Raw genomic sequence first — 14,651 nt, 5'->3', positions numbered from 1 at the left:
AAGAGTCTTCGACAATTTTAAATGCTTGTACAAAAACAGTCTGGAAACTTATTGAAGGCACCTCGTAGTTGAGTTGTATTATGTATTCATCAGGTCAAAGACGCATCGCCAATTCTTTACTCACTCCTCATCTTAAAGGGATGGGTGTTTTGGATTCTTGCGATTTTTCAACCTCAAGGTAGGTCTGATAGTTTTAGCTAATGCATTAGAGACAGATTTGAGTAACGGGGGTGCCCCATTGTGTAAGTTTCGAAAGTTATTTCGAGTTCAAAACTCTGTTGTAAACAGAGCTGTAGGTTGTTTGGGAAAAAAGAATGAGGAGGTCGCTTTCACCACAAAAAAAAAAAAAAAAAAAAAAACTGCATCTGTTACTGGCAGACTGCATTTAAGGGAACAGCGAGGATACTAAAAAGAGCTCTCGGTTGGTTTCAATAAAAAGCAAAGCAATGTTGGCAGCTGGTTACAATCTTCAAAGAAAGAAAATGAAAAAAAAAAAAAAAAAAAAAAAAAAAAGAAAGGTCAATCTGCTTTTGTCGCTACCCAGAAACAGACTGTCTAACCATCTGTCTATATCTCGATGGCCGTGGTCTAACTCTTTCTTTCAAATCTCATTCTCGAACGTGAGTTTCATCACAAATCTCGCCAACTCTCGTTCTCACACACCTGGTCAGTGACGTCACAATCCAATGACATCAGGTCATGTGTCAGCAAGTGCTTTGCTTCGCGACAACAGATTTTTGAACTCGAAATAACTTCCGAAACTATAACATAATGCCACCCCCGTTACTCACGCGTGGGGGGGGGGAGGAGAGGTTCTCTCTAGGCACCTCCAAAAGTCACCACAGAATTACCCCCCCCGTATATGTCACACGATGTAACTTTATTATAAGTTAATATTATCAATATAACTTTTGTACCATTTAAAAGAAGGACAAAATAAACTATTGATCATTTTTTAAAAAATTTCCATCATACGAAAAATGAGATTGCGAGACGAAAATCGTGTTTAAATAATTGGTGCTTTAAAATAACGTTCCCAGGCAGTAAGCATTTCGAACGTGAAAACATATCCCTGTTTAATAAATCTAGCAAAAATCAACTAATGGCCAGATTTTAATGAAATTTTCGATACTTATCCATTTTAGAATTAAATTACATATAAAATGTAGTTTCCATAAAATATATGAATGGAAATACTTTTTTTAGTGCGTGTTCCCCCCATATTTATTTCTTTTGAAATTTGAACAAAATATATTTAAATCTATCGAAATTTCTATTTATTATGAAACATAAGAGTTCAAATAAGTAAAATATATTTATTTTGCAAAAATTTCAATACACGTATTGAACAAAAACTTACCTTGAAGTTACAATTAAAAAATTATATAATACAAAAACATGTTTGACCTGTTCACCAGATTAATGCCAAGAGGCTAGACTTGATTAGCTTTTAATATTTATATTTTTATTATCTTTTTTATCACTTTTGGTCGTTAATTTCATAAAACGAATTATAACGACATAAATTGTTTTGAAGCAAATACACTTCGACTATTTATCCAATTTCTTAACTATTTGCGTTAACACAATTTTGCAATCCATTATTTATGGATAAATCTTATTTTACTTGCATAAATTATTTACAGTTAAACGGCGACTTTATGAAATTTTGGATAAAATTGCATTCACGCAGACATTGGTTCAGTGCAACATGAACTAAGGCTTAAAATCATCTATCTTATATTTCTTTTTATCTGGCTGTCCGTTCCACTTTTTCTCAGAAACTACTGGGCCGATCTGGCTGAAAGTTTGCAGTGACCATTTGTTATGATAAGGTGCAGCAAACTAAGTGTTATGATAGCCATTCAATGCACTGTTAAGAATTAATAATGATTAGTCTCCACAATACCATATTTACTCTAGAAGTTTTCTCGGAAACTACTGAGCCGATCTGTCTGAAATTTTGCATAGACCTTTGTTATGATAAGGTGCAGCGAACTAAGTATTGTGTTATTCGTTTGTTGCACAGTTAGTGATTAATAATGATTAATCATCACAATACCACATTTACCCTAGAAATTTTCTCGGAGACTACTGGTCCGATCTGGCTGAAATTTTGCGTGGACCTTTGTGACGATAAGGTACAACGAACTAAGTATTGTGTTAATCGTTTGATGCACAGTTAGTGATTAAAAGCGATTAGTCATCATAATACCACATTTATTCTAGGAGTTTAGCATTCTAAGTCAACGGCTATAATTTTTGCTCATTTGTAATGTGATAAAAAGTTGGGTTTTTTTTTTTCTATTTCATTTGGGTAACGCTGGAACCCAGCTCCTGCTAGTTCTAAATCTATAATGTAAATCTCACCTGTCTGTTTAAATGTATGTATCTATGTATGCATGTTTGTATGTCTGCCTAAAACTTTCGATAGACGTTTTGAAGCTTGACCCTTCGGATGACAAATATCGAAAAATTGGTTAAAAACATTAATTCCTTCATCCTCAACTGGGCACTTTTCTATAAGGAGTAGTCGCTTTTTTCGCCGATATTTTCGAAAGTCATCCCCTTTTTTCGATTGATTAGCCTTAATTTTGATTTCGCCACTTCTGGTGTGGCGATGGACGCAACAGCAAAGGCGGCACCTTTATTTTTTGGCATTCTATTCCTCCTTTGCGGTACGGGTTTGAGCCTGCCTGCCTACTACCAATGTTTGTTTTTTTTTTGCGCAACACAGACCTTCAAACACCCGGGCAACGCCGAACACCCAGGCTAGTCTATAATATAAATCTCAAATGTCTGTGTGTTTGCGTGTGTGTGTGTGTCTACTAAAACCTTTTGACAGACGCATCAGAACGTGAAGAAACCGGTATAGTTTTAAACCTTGACCCTTCAGACAACAAATATCAAAAAATTGGCCAAAAAGATCAATTCCTTCATCCTCAACTGGGCACTTTTCTCCAAGTCCTCAACTGGGCACTTTTCTCCAAGTCCTCAACTGGGCACTTTTCTTCAAGTCCTCAACTGGGCACTTTTCTTCAAGTCCTCAACTGGGCACTTTTCTTCAAGTCCTCAACTGGGCACTTTTCTTCAAGTCCTCAACTGGGCACTTTTCTTCAAGTCCTCAACTGGGCACTTTTCTTCAAGTCCTCAACTGGGCACTTTTCTTCAAGTCCTCAACTGGGCACTTTTCTTCAAGTCCTCAACTGGGCACTTTTCTTCAAGTCCTCAACTGGGCACGCTTCTGCAAGTCCAACGAGGGGTCGCTTTTTTCACTGATATTTTCGAAAGTCATTCACTCTTTTCAAGTGACTAGCCTTAATTTTGATGTTCGCCACTTCCGGTTTCGCGATGGACGCAACAGCAAAGACGTCACTTTTTTTTTTTTCACGTTCTTTTCCTCCTTTCCGGTACGGGTTCGAGCCCGCCTGCCTACTACCACTTTTTTTTTTCTTAACACATACCTCCAAACACCCGGGCAACGCCAGGCACACAGGCTAGTACAAAATGAATGACAGTATTGAAACGCCAGGTAGGTATAGTAACTCAACAATAAATATGCATGATAAAAGTGGCATTCAATTTTCCACCAAAGTCGTTTAACTTGCATATCATTGTTTCATTGTTTGCGAACACTTCTTGTATTGGTATCCCTATCTCTCCCACGTCGTTTCAAATTGCACTATTTGTATTAACGATTTCTAAGCCATGATACCAGCGAGTTTTTCAGCAAATTGGAAATGAAAATAAAAGAATAGAAGAGACACACCTTTTATTATTATTATTATTATTATTATTATTATTATTATTATTATTGGCTCACATGGAGCTTTCACACAAGTCAACAAACGATCTGATTGGAAACCTGTGGTGTTCTCTGGAAGCTGAGTGACAACAAGTCTCCCCAGATGTCCAGCTCTCTCCACCTCCTTCGATAGCATTTGCAAATGAATTTGCATCATCGCAACAGCCGCTTACCATTGATTTCTCGCTGGTAGTGGCCATTGGTTTATACTGAAATTTGAGTGGCACTAAGCCTCCCCAAAGTTCCAGTTCTCTTTGCGCTTGTCCAGCCGAGGTTTGGTTGGCGCTCGCTCCTCGGTCTTTCAGTCCTTATTGACCCTTCTCGGCCCTTTGGTATTTTTTTTGGGGGGGGGGGGGAACTGTGATGAAACAATGGGGGGGGATGCATGATGGAGGGTGTAGAACTTGTGACTATGCAGTTTCGGTGTTCTTCATTCCCTGTAACGCTTATTTGTTATATTGTCTTGTATTATTCTCCGCATTCAAGGGTTTTCCTTAATATTTCAGTCGTTTTCATTCTCGTTAGTCGTTGTACTTTTGCAGTTATATCTCCGATTCCAATTTCTGACATTCTTTTTTCAAAGTTTTTCGGAATTGTTCCTAGTGCTCCTACTATTATCGGTACTATTTTCATTTTCTTTATCATCCAAATCCCTTTTAACTCTCTGGCTAGTTCTGTGTATTTGCTTCGTTTTCTTTCATACTCACCCTGTGGTCAGCTGGGACAGCAAAGTCTACGATTTGATAGAATTTTTCTTTCTTGTTAATTATTACAACATCTGGTCTTCTTGCTTGGATGGGTTTGTCCGTCTGTATGTCCAAGCCCCATAGGATTTTGTGGTTCTCGTTTTCGAGTGCTGTTGCGGGTTTATGCTTGTACCATTTGTCTGTACGCTCAGAATGCAGTCGTTTACACAATTCCAGTATACCACCCTCCCCACTTGGTCATGCCTGTTTTTGTATTCCTTTTGGGCAAGTTTGCTGCATTCACTTACTATATGGTTTATCGTTTCGTCTCTTTGTCCACAGAGTCTGCATTTGCTGTTTTCTTGTGTTTTATCGATCCTTGCTTTGATATGGTTGGTTCTTATCGAGTTATCTTGTGCTGCAGTTATTAGAGATTCTGTTTCTCGGTTTATATGTCTTTTTCGCATCCATGTCCAGGTGTTTTCGTTATTCTCATCTTTTGTCATTCTTATGAATCTTCCATGGAGTTGTTTCTCTTCCCATTTCTCTTTCTTCGTTTGTCTTTCTGTTTTCTGTTTTGTTTTTTTCAGTGTCTCTCGCTGCCATAATTATCCTTTCAGTGTTTTGCATTATATATTTTTCTAGTTCTTTTGTCGTGTCCTTCACACAGTCTTCTATACAGATCAGTCCTCTCCCGCCGTCTTTCCTTTTCACGTAGAGCCTGTCAATATCGTCCTTTGGGTGTAGTGCATTATGCATAGTCATGAGTTTCCTGGTTTTCTGGTCGAGTTGTCTCAGTTCTTCTTTTGTCCACCCTATAAACGGTCCAGAGTATCTTACTAGTGATACTGCCCATGTATTAATACCTTTTATTAGGTTTCTGCTATATAATTTAGTTTCCAGGAGTTTTCTTGTTCCCCTGAGGTATTCCTTTCCAACTTTCTCTTTCATTTCTCTTTCTCTGATGGTGTCCGCTTCCAGAATTCCCAAGTATTTATAGTCGTCTTGTTCCCCTAGTGCCCTCATTTCTGTTTGGTTAGGTATTCCCATGCCTTCTGTCGTTTCCAGTTTTCCCTTTCTTATAACTAGTTGTGCGCACTTTTCCATTCCAAATTCCATTTGGATATCTTGGCTGAAGATTCTGGCAGTGTTGATTAGTGTCTCTAGGTCCCTTTCAGTCCTTGCAAAAAGTTTCAGATCGTCCATGTACATCAGGTGGTTCATTTTTTCCTCTGTATTGGAAAATTTGTATCCGGCTTGGCACTTTCTCAAAATACTGTTCAAGGGCATCATGGCTATGATGAACAGTAGTTGTTGTTATTATTATTATTATTATTATAATTATTATTATTATTATTATTATTATTGTTGTTGTTGTTGTTGTTATTATTATTATTATTATTGTTATTATTGTTATTATTATTATTATTATTGTTATTGTTGTTGTTATTATTGTTATTATTATTATTGTTATTATTGTTATTATTATTGTTATTGTTGTTGTTATTATTATTATTATTATTGTTGTTGTTGTTGTTGTTGTTATTGTTGTTGTTGTTATTATTATTATTATTGTTGTTATTGTTGTTGTTATTATTATTATTATTGTTGTTATTGTTGTTGTTGTTGTTATTGTTATTATTATTATTGTTGTTATTGTTGTTATTGTTATTATTATTATTATTATTATTGTTGTTGTTATTGTTGTTGTTATTATTATTATTGTTGTTATTGTTGTTGTTATTATTATTATTATTGTTATTATTGTTATTATTATTATTATTGTTTATTTTAATCGAAATCTTAATCTTTAAAAATAAAAATAATAGAATTGTTAAATATTTCTGAATATGAAATGACATTATTATTTTTATATTGCTTAAGCTCTGAAATAATTAAAAAAAATATAATGAAAACTTATATATATATATATATACTGCATGTCAAATTATTAACGAGATAATATTTTTTTACCAGTTTCAGAAACTTACCGGTAGTTTCATATCAAAAGCTTCGGAAATGTTGGCAATGCTGAGGTGTTCGTACTGTGAAATTTTCGTACTGTTCCGCACAATGTAAACAACTTTTCATCGTAATTGCTGAATCCAACGTATTTCAGGTGTGTGAAATTATTAACAAGGCAGTTTGTTTCATCAATAAAATGGGTCGTAAAGGTGGTCTGAGTAGTTCTGAAAAGAGTACTATTACAGAACAGCAAAATGTAAAACTACCCTCGAAATATCGAAATGATAGGAAGATACTATCAAACTGTGAAGAACTTTGTCAAGGACCCTACAAAGGTATGTAAGAGAGCTGATAAATGTAAATCTAGAGTTGTTTCTCGCCGTTCTCTACTGCAAATTAAACATGAAGTTGTTAAGAACCCTGGGCAGACAAGTCGAGAAGTCTTTGACCAAACCGGATTGAAGAATGTCTCAAAAAGTACTCGATGTTGCCTTCTGAAAGAAGTGGCAAAGTCTGTTAAACCTGTGACAAAGCCTCCATTAAAGCAACATCACATACAAAACCGATTGAAATGGGCAAAGGACAACATGAAAACGGATTTTTCCAAAGTTTTGTTCACGGATGAAGTGCGTGTCACTCTTGATAGCCCAGATGGTTGGAGCAAGGGATCGGTCCTAGATGGACGATATCCTCATCAGCGTTTAAGGTGCCAACAAGATGGGGGTAGGATAATGATTTGGGCTGGGATTATCGGAGGTACTTTAGTTGGCCCATGGAGAGTCTCAGAAGGCATAAAAGTAACGTCAAATGCTTACATAGCTTTTCTGAAGGAGCACTTTGAACCATGGCTGAAGAAGCAAAGGTTGACGTTCAGAAGAACCATTATTTTTATGCAGGATAATGCTCCCTCGCATGCAGCAAACAAAAGCAAAGAGTATTTGCAACAACTGGGGTTCTCTAGGCTACAGAAGATGGAGTGGCCTGCAAATTCACTAGATTTGAACCCAATTGAGAACCTTTAGAGTATCATAAAGCGACGCCTCTATGCAAGTGGATGGCAATTTAAGAACAAAGGTGAGTTGTGGGATGCTCTCCAAGAGGTATCGCAAGGAATAACTGTTGACGAAATCACAAATTTGACTAATTCTTTTAAAAGTCATTCATAAAAAAGGATCGCATATCCCCTATTAATTATGGCAACATAGAAATTGCTCTGTAGTTATTGTGTTCTAAGTAATTTTCCTAGTTCATTTAATGTTTGAAAATTATTTCAATAAACAAGTTATGGGTATATTGTGTTTTTTTCTCAACCTCGTTAATAACTTGACACACTGAAATCAACAGATATTCCTATCTTCTGCCATAGTTTCGTTAATACTGCCTTAAATACTTTTATTTTCTGACTGGAGTAGCTGAATAGTATTGAAAGCACTTTCTCAAAGTCTCATGGATTTTTATTCACTCATTCCTTAAATATTAAAAAAATGTAAACTCTTTAATAATTTGATATGCAGTATATATATATATATATATATATATATATATATATATATATATATAATGTATGCATGTACGTTTGTATGTCTGCCTAAAACTTTTGAAAGAGACCACGGATTTTCACGAGATCAGTATCGTTTTGAAGCTCGACCCTTCGAACAACAAATATCGAAAAATTGGCTAAAAATATTAATTGCTTCACCCTCAACTGGGCACTTTTCTACAGGGAGTGGTCGTTTTTTTCAACGATATTTTTGAAATCCATCCCCTCTTTTTGATTGACTAGCCTTAATTTGGACCTTCATCACTTCCAGTTTGGCGATGGGCTCAACAGCAAAGACGTCACTTTTTTCTTTTTTTTTTCCATGTTCTTTTTTTTCTTCACGGTACGAGTTCGAATCTGCTTGACTACTGCAATTTTTTTTTTGCGCTTGCAATCTTCCTTTTTTTTTTTTTTTGCTCAACCAACACCCTTGCATACACCTCCACTTTCTTTTCTGCCTTTGCGTCATGGGTTCGAGCCTGCCTGCCTACTACAATGTTTTTTTGTTTTTTTGCTCAACACACACCTACAAACACCCGGGCACCCAGGCTAGTTATTATTATAAAAAGGAAAGACTGATTTTTGATTATTTTTGGAAAATAAATGTTTATAGGTAGATAAAAAAAAAAAAAAACTTTTTTCGTTTGTCCATTTTTCTCCATACACCACACAAATACAACAGCCGGTTCTCTGTATTGCTATAGCCTTCATATACTCCTCCATATTATTATTATTGTTGTTGATGTTGTTTTTATTGTTTTTATTATTATTACTATTTTTTATTATTTTTTTTTGGGGGGGGGTGGCATTCTTTGGACTACTGTTCTCATATTGAGTGCCATTTTCGCAATGTTTCGGTCGATGTAACCTCCGACCTTCTTCAGGTGTATCTTGCTGAACTCAGGAATTTGGATCAAATTTCAGACAGAACCATTTATTCACTTCACGGGGATAACATGCTCTTGTTCTGTCAGCTAAGTAATTCTCAATTGTTTTTTTTTTTTTTTGCGGTCGCTCACTCTAACAATTGAACTTTCAATTGATTTTTCCAAATACTTTCCTGAAGTTTGAAGGTTCAATTCTCAGTGGGGCGACTGAAAAATACAATTGTGAATTACTTAGGACCTCTATCAAGTTATGGCTGATGGAATGAGAGCATGCTACCGCCATGAAGTAAACAAAGGGTGCCATTTGATATTTTGAAGAAGAGATGATATTTGTTGCGGACCAGTATATAAGAATACCCTAACTCGCTACAAGAAAATAATGAAACGTATGGAATTGAAGGAAACAAAGACTCAATTGATGGATAAGATAAACGTGTTGTTTATTTACTGTTGAAAGAATGAATGTTTTAGATATAACATGTGTTCATGTCCGCATGGGTGTAACCATCGTTTGTAGAGGACTGGTATTGTAGAAGGAAAAAGGAAATGTGTTTTCATCTCACGTTCGGGTCACTATCGTTTGTTCGCGCGAAGTGAGTAATGTAATGGAACGAGATATGGCAGTCCATCGTGTAGACAAAGAAGAGGATAGAGGGTTGACGTCAGTTAGCAGTCAGCTACGCGAAGGTGTTCTCAGGGACCAGTAGTAGATAGAGAGAGAAAGAGTGTAAAGGTGTACATATGGTCTGTTAGCTTTTTGTCCCACATAGTAACAAGTGGTGTGAGGTACGCACCTCCTGAAAGGGAGGCGACGGTTCATCGAACCTCTCAGCCCGAGAGCTGGTCCTAAAAGGAGGAGCCGCTTATTGCTCTTTTTGTTTATACTCGTTTCCGGAGTGTCTTTTTGCGCATGTGTGGATTTCCTTTGAAAGGAAGTGATGTCGTCCATCTGTGTGCGTATGTGTGTGCATGTGTGAGTACATGTGTGTACGTTAGCGTGTGTGTATATACAAGTGAATGTGAGTGTATGTACGCGAACGTGAATATATGTACGTGTGTGGACGTGGGCGCGTATGTTTGTGTGCGCGTATGTATGCGACAAGTAATATAGCTTGAAATGTGAATGTGTGTTTTTGTGCGAGACTAGAAAAGGCTCGCGCATATTCTCGAAAGCCAATAATGGATTACTGTTGCCACATCTGGGCAGGATAAGCTGCTAGAAGCAGCTTATCCTGCCTTAACAGAGTTTAAAATAGACTTTGTAGCTTAGTGGGGGATACCCTTTTCTCTTCCCTGCAACCTCTTTCCCACAGAAGAGCCTGTCTCTGCTTTATCGTTATTTTCATGGCAACTGCTCGTCTGAGCTCCAATCTATGGTCCTCCCCCCTGGCCTGACTTTCACAAAAAACACTTGTCTAGCTGAAACCACTATCAATAATTCCCCCACTCTTCATCTGTGCCTAAACCTAAACATAGATTCCATGAACAAAGCTTCTTTCTTAGAACTGCACGCCTATGGAACTCTCTTCCGTTTGTCTGCTTTCCGGCTGACTACACTTTGATTATCTTCAAGTCAAATGTAAACAAGTTCTTGATGAACCGTCCCCCTAAGTAATCCAATTTACAAAATTTCCACTACTTATGTTTACTACTCTATAATCCCGTTGACTAATGCATAACTAGTAGCCCTTATCCTCGAGTGGCCTCCGGACCTTGATAAGTGATGATTCCTATGTTATTAAAAAAAAAAAAAAAATTACAAACTTCGACCATCCAGGTTATTTCAAACAGTAACTGACTTGTGTTTGTGAGTATTTTGGAAAAATAAATGGATATACGAAGATAAAAAAAAAAAAACAACAACAAAAAAACAACAACACAAGACCTTTGTTCCTTTTTCTATTTTTGTTCATACGTCACATGACTTCAACAGTTGGTTTTCTGATACTCTTGCATATTTGTTTACCAGCAACGCTTCAAGCACACTACTCTTCCCTTTAATAAATAAATAAAACAGATAAATTACTAAAAAAAAAAAAAACTTTCTTAAATTAAACTAACATTGTTCACAAGTCAGAAGAGTAAAATTAAGGGAGAATGTAACTCTCTCTCTCTCTCTTTCTCTTTCTCCCTCTTTCTCTTTCTCCCGTTAGCTACACTATATTTTCTTTTCATAAGACAACACATTTTGTATTTGTGTTTAAACGTTCTTTTGTAGACTACACCGCGACACGTTTTTCGTAATTTTTGGAGTTCATACTAATTTTGACAGGACACATAAAGTACATAATAATGTTTTCATCTTCAGTTTAAAACATCACTAATCTTCACAAGTATCATTTTTAAGACCAATTTCCCAACTGCATTTCATTTAAAATCATTTATGCCGACCATAGTAACGTTTACTCAAATGGAAATGCGATAGTTAGAAGCAAAGCTTGTCAGCCTAAATGCTATGTAAGTCTGATTTAGAATAATCTCGACAAGTTCAAGGGAAATAACTCTAGCTGTCATGTGATCAAATTTAAATTTTTTACTGTCTTCCTAAGAAGTCGCGTAGTTTTTATATTGTATACCAACAATGTTTTTTATGAATTTATTTTAATTTTATCGACTGGTTTTATAATTGTCTTCATCAACAGATCATTGAACGTTTCATAAATATTTAGACGACATATTCGAAGAAAAAAAAATGCAGATCGAAGCTGTTTTGAACGATATTTATTACGAACCGGTGAAATTCAGTAAGTGTCCTCTTTTTAAAAAGATCTGTGTGAATTTTTTTTAATTTTTTTATTTTCTTTTCTACTGTAATAAAAAGTTAATCAAATGTTGTCAATAATTTCATATTGTTGTTGTTCGTAGTTGTAATAATAGCAACCCTCCCATTTTATTTATTTATTTATTTTCAATTAATTATTTCAAGTCTCGAGGAAAAAGAAAACACGTGGTTTCGTAATTTCGTGTTTGTGTAGTTTACAGAACAGACGGTGCTAGGATTTTCAAGTTCAATTAAATTTTTACGGTATCTTTTGTTAATTAAATTTTTAAGTGAAAATACGGAATAGTTTAAAAAAAAAAAAAAAGTAAATTTTTGCGACGTGCCTCAGCATATTATTACCCTCCCCATGTTAAGAACGGCTTCGGAATAAACACACCCAACCTCGAAAGCCGTTCTTAACATGGGGAGATTAAAAAAATACCATTACTTTTAATTTTTACTGGGTTTGTATTACTGTACACATAGATTCGAAAAAGTTGTCAACAAACAAATATATAACAAATAAATGTTATCAAAGGCAAGATAAGTTACTTTTCTACCAAACTGGACACGTTTTTAGAGTTTTTATTCAATGTAACATATTTATTCAGCTCGAAAAACATGCAATATTTACCGATGTATTGGAAAATTCAAGATAGCGCCCGACTCTCTCTTTAACACGGTAAGTTTGGGAAAAGGTGTTATAAATAATAAACTAGACAAAATACTATTAAAAAAACACCGAATATATGTCAACTTATGTCATGGTAACATATATTGAGCAAATTTCTAACAGTATTTTGTCTAGTTTATTATTTATAACACTTTATCCCGAACTTATCGTATTAAAGAGAGAGTCGGGCGCCATTTTGAATTTTCCATTACATCGATAAACACTGTATGCTTTTCGAGCTGAATAAACATGTTACATTGAATAAAAACACGAAAATTATATCCAGTTTGGTAGAAAAGTAACTTATCTTGCCTTTGATAACATTTATTTGTTATATATTTGTTTTTTGACAACTCTTTCGAAGCTGTGTACAGTAATACAAACCTGTAGTGGGTCTACTCGAATTTTCGTAATTTTTGGATATATTACTATTTTCGACATGACAAGTAAGTACTGTTGTGTTTGTTTAAAACCACATATTTAAAAAGTTTATCTGTCGAATCTATCCTAACAAACACCTCAATTAAATTACTTTTTTCCCTTTTTTAAATTAAAAAAAGTATTATTGAAGTAATTTGGAATTATGAGTAATTTGTATAGTTTATTTTACTAATTATTTGTGGACTATTATCCTCATCTTCCAGTTCAACTAGAAAATGAGAATAATGGTCCACAAATAATTAATAAAATAAACTAAAAAAATTTTTTTTTAATATAAATTTACAAAAACAGAACTGGAAATTATTCAAATTTTAATTAATTTAATTAAAGGTTTTGCTGTTTGTTGTTTAACTAAATTGTAATACCTATGCACTTATTGTACCGCCCTCAAATAATAATAATGTCATTATTTAGAAAGCCATTCTTAACACGGAGAGATTGTTTTGTGACTATTCTGTACTTTCACCTGACAATTTAATAATAATAAAATGCTCCCTTGTTTCGTGATTTATCTCTGTCGTTTGATCTGTTATCTTTCTTTGTACAAACACGGTATGAAATAAAAAAAACAAAAAACGTTATTTGAAAAGTTTTGGCGTAAATTATTTAAAAAAAAAAAGAAGAAATTATTTAAGTTGGACAAACGCTGTTATAGGCAACATAAGTTATTTTGGTGTTTGTTGAGAAAGAATCGACAGATTTATTTTATTTTATTTTTTTCACAGTGGCGTCACCACTTATCAAGGCCTGAAACCCACTTGAGGATAAGGGTCAATGAATGTAAGGAATCATTAATGGTGTAGATTGGGCAGAATTTGGGTTATTTAAGGAGAACCTGTTTACATTGGACTTATAATATTGTAATCGGCCAGGAAGCAGGCCAGTGGAACAGTGTTCTACAGACGGTCAGTTCTAGGAACGAATTTTTGTTTATGAAATCTGTGTTTAAATTTAGGCACAGATAGAGAGTGAGGGAAATTGTTGATAGTGGTTGTAGGTAGTTGAGTGTTTTTGTGTAAGTTTGGCAAGGGGAAGACCATAGATTGGAGCTCAGACGAGCACTTGCCAGGAAAATAAAGATAGAGAGAGAAGCTGCTCTGAGCAGCTTCTGCCCAGATGTGGCAACAGTACTCCATCCTAGAACGTACTTGGCTCTTATACATATAGAGAATTGCATCTGCAGTGAGATACCTACTGGATCCAACTATTTTTCTAGCAACCTTGGCAACGGATTTGATATATGTGCTCCATTTCGGATCAGGAGTGAAGGTCAGATCTAGAAGCTTGTCAAGACATGATGCTTCCACAAGATGAGAGCCATTCATTTCAATTGGAGCCAGATCGGGCCCAGAGCGTTGATAACGTATCGATAGAGCAGAGACAGACTCCTGTGGGGAAAGATTGCACAAAAGAGAAAAAGGCATCACCTACTAGGTCTTGAAGCCGGCCTTGAACTCTATCAAGGCAAGATAGGGCAAGCCAAGCAGCTCCCGCCCAAATGTAGCAACAGTACTCATTTTAGAACATACTTGGCCCCTATACAGATAGAGGATTACATGTTTTTTAAAAAAATCAATCTGTCGGCTCTAACAAGCACTGTTATTTATACAATTGGGAAATTAATAAAAACAAGCACTATGATTTTATTAAGTTCAACGTAGTTAATAATTTTTTTTTTTGCCTGAAATGTGTGTGAAATGGGCTCAATTCTATACCTGATCTACATCAATGATCACATTCTAAGATCATTCGTAGACATTTATGCTGATGACACTACCATCTATGTCAACACTTCAAAGGCCGTAAATGATCAAGTTCTCTCTGATTCTCTGTCCTCTGATCTTGAGTATGTGGTGCAATGGGGGAAGAGTTGGCTGGTTAATTTTAATGCAT

General features: G+C 35.4%; 1 protein-coding gene across 6 annotated transcripts in view; it reads left to right on the top strand.

Moving 5' to 3' along the window:
- The window catches only part of LOC145255626 (tRNA-specific adenosine-34 deaminase regulatory subunit adat3-like), a 73,427-nt gene that overhangs the window by 18,504 nt on the left and 40,272 nt on the right, over positions 1–14,651 (top strand). For 2 of the 6 annotated variants that reach the window (XM_080114153.1, XM_080114147.1), the window contains exon 1: positions 11,039–11,627. The exons of 1 other annotated variant lie outside the window; for it this stretch is intronic. In XM_080114153.1, the coding sequence (XP_079970279.1) occupies positions 11,576–11,627 (52 nt within the window). In that variant the 5' untranslated portion in view covers positions 11,039–11,575. Of the gene's footprint in view, positions 1–6,468; positions 6,611–11,038; positions 11,628–12,659; positions 12,764–14,651 lie in introns of those variants that run through there. 3 more of the 6 variants (XM_080114148.1, XM_080114149.1, XM_080114150.1) reach the window with 3 other exon arrangements.

Source organism: Euprymna scolopes, chromosome 31, assembly GCF_053919585.1.
Source record: "Euprymna scolopes isolate OS-2025 chromosome 31, ASM5391958v1, whole genome shotgun sequence".
Classification (NCBI taxonomy): Eukaryota; Metazoa; Mollusca; class Cephalopoda; order Sepiida; family Sepiolidae; genus Euprymna; species Euprymna scolopes.
The sequence above is the reverse complement of the archived record's forward strand: the minus strand, read 5'-3'. Positions and strand labels throughout refer to the sequence as shown.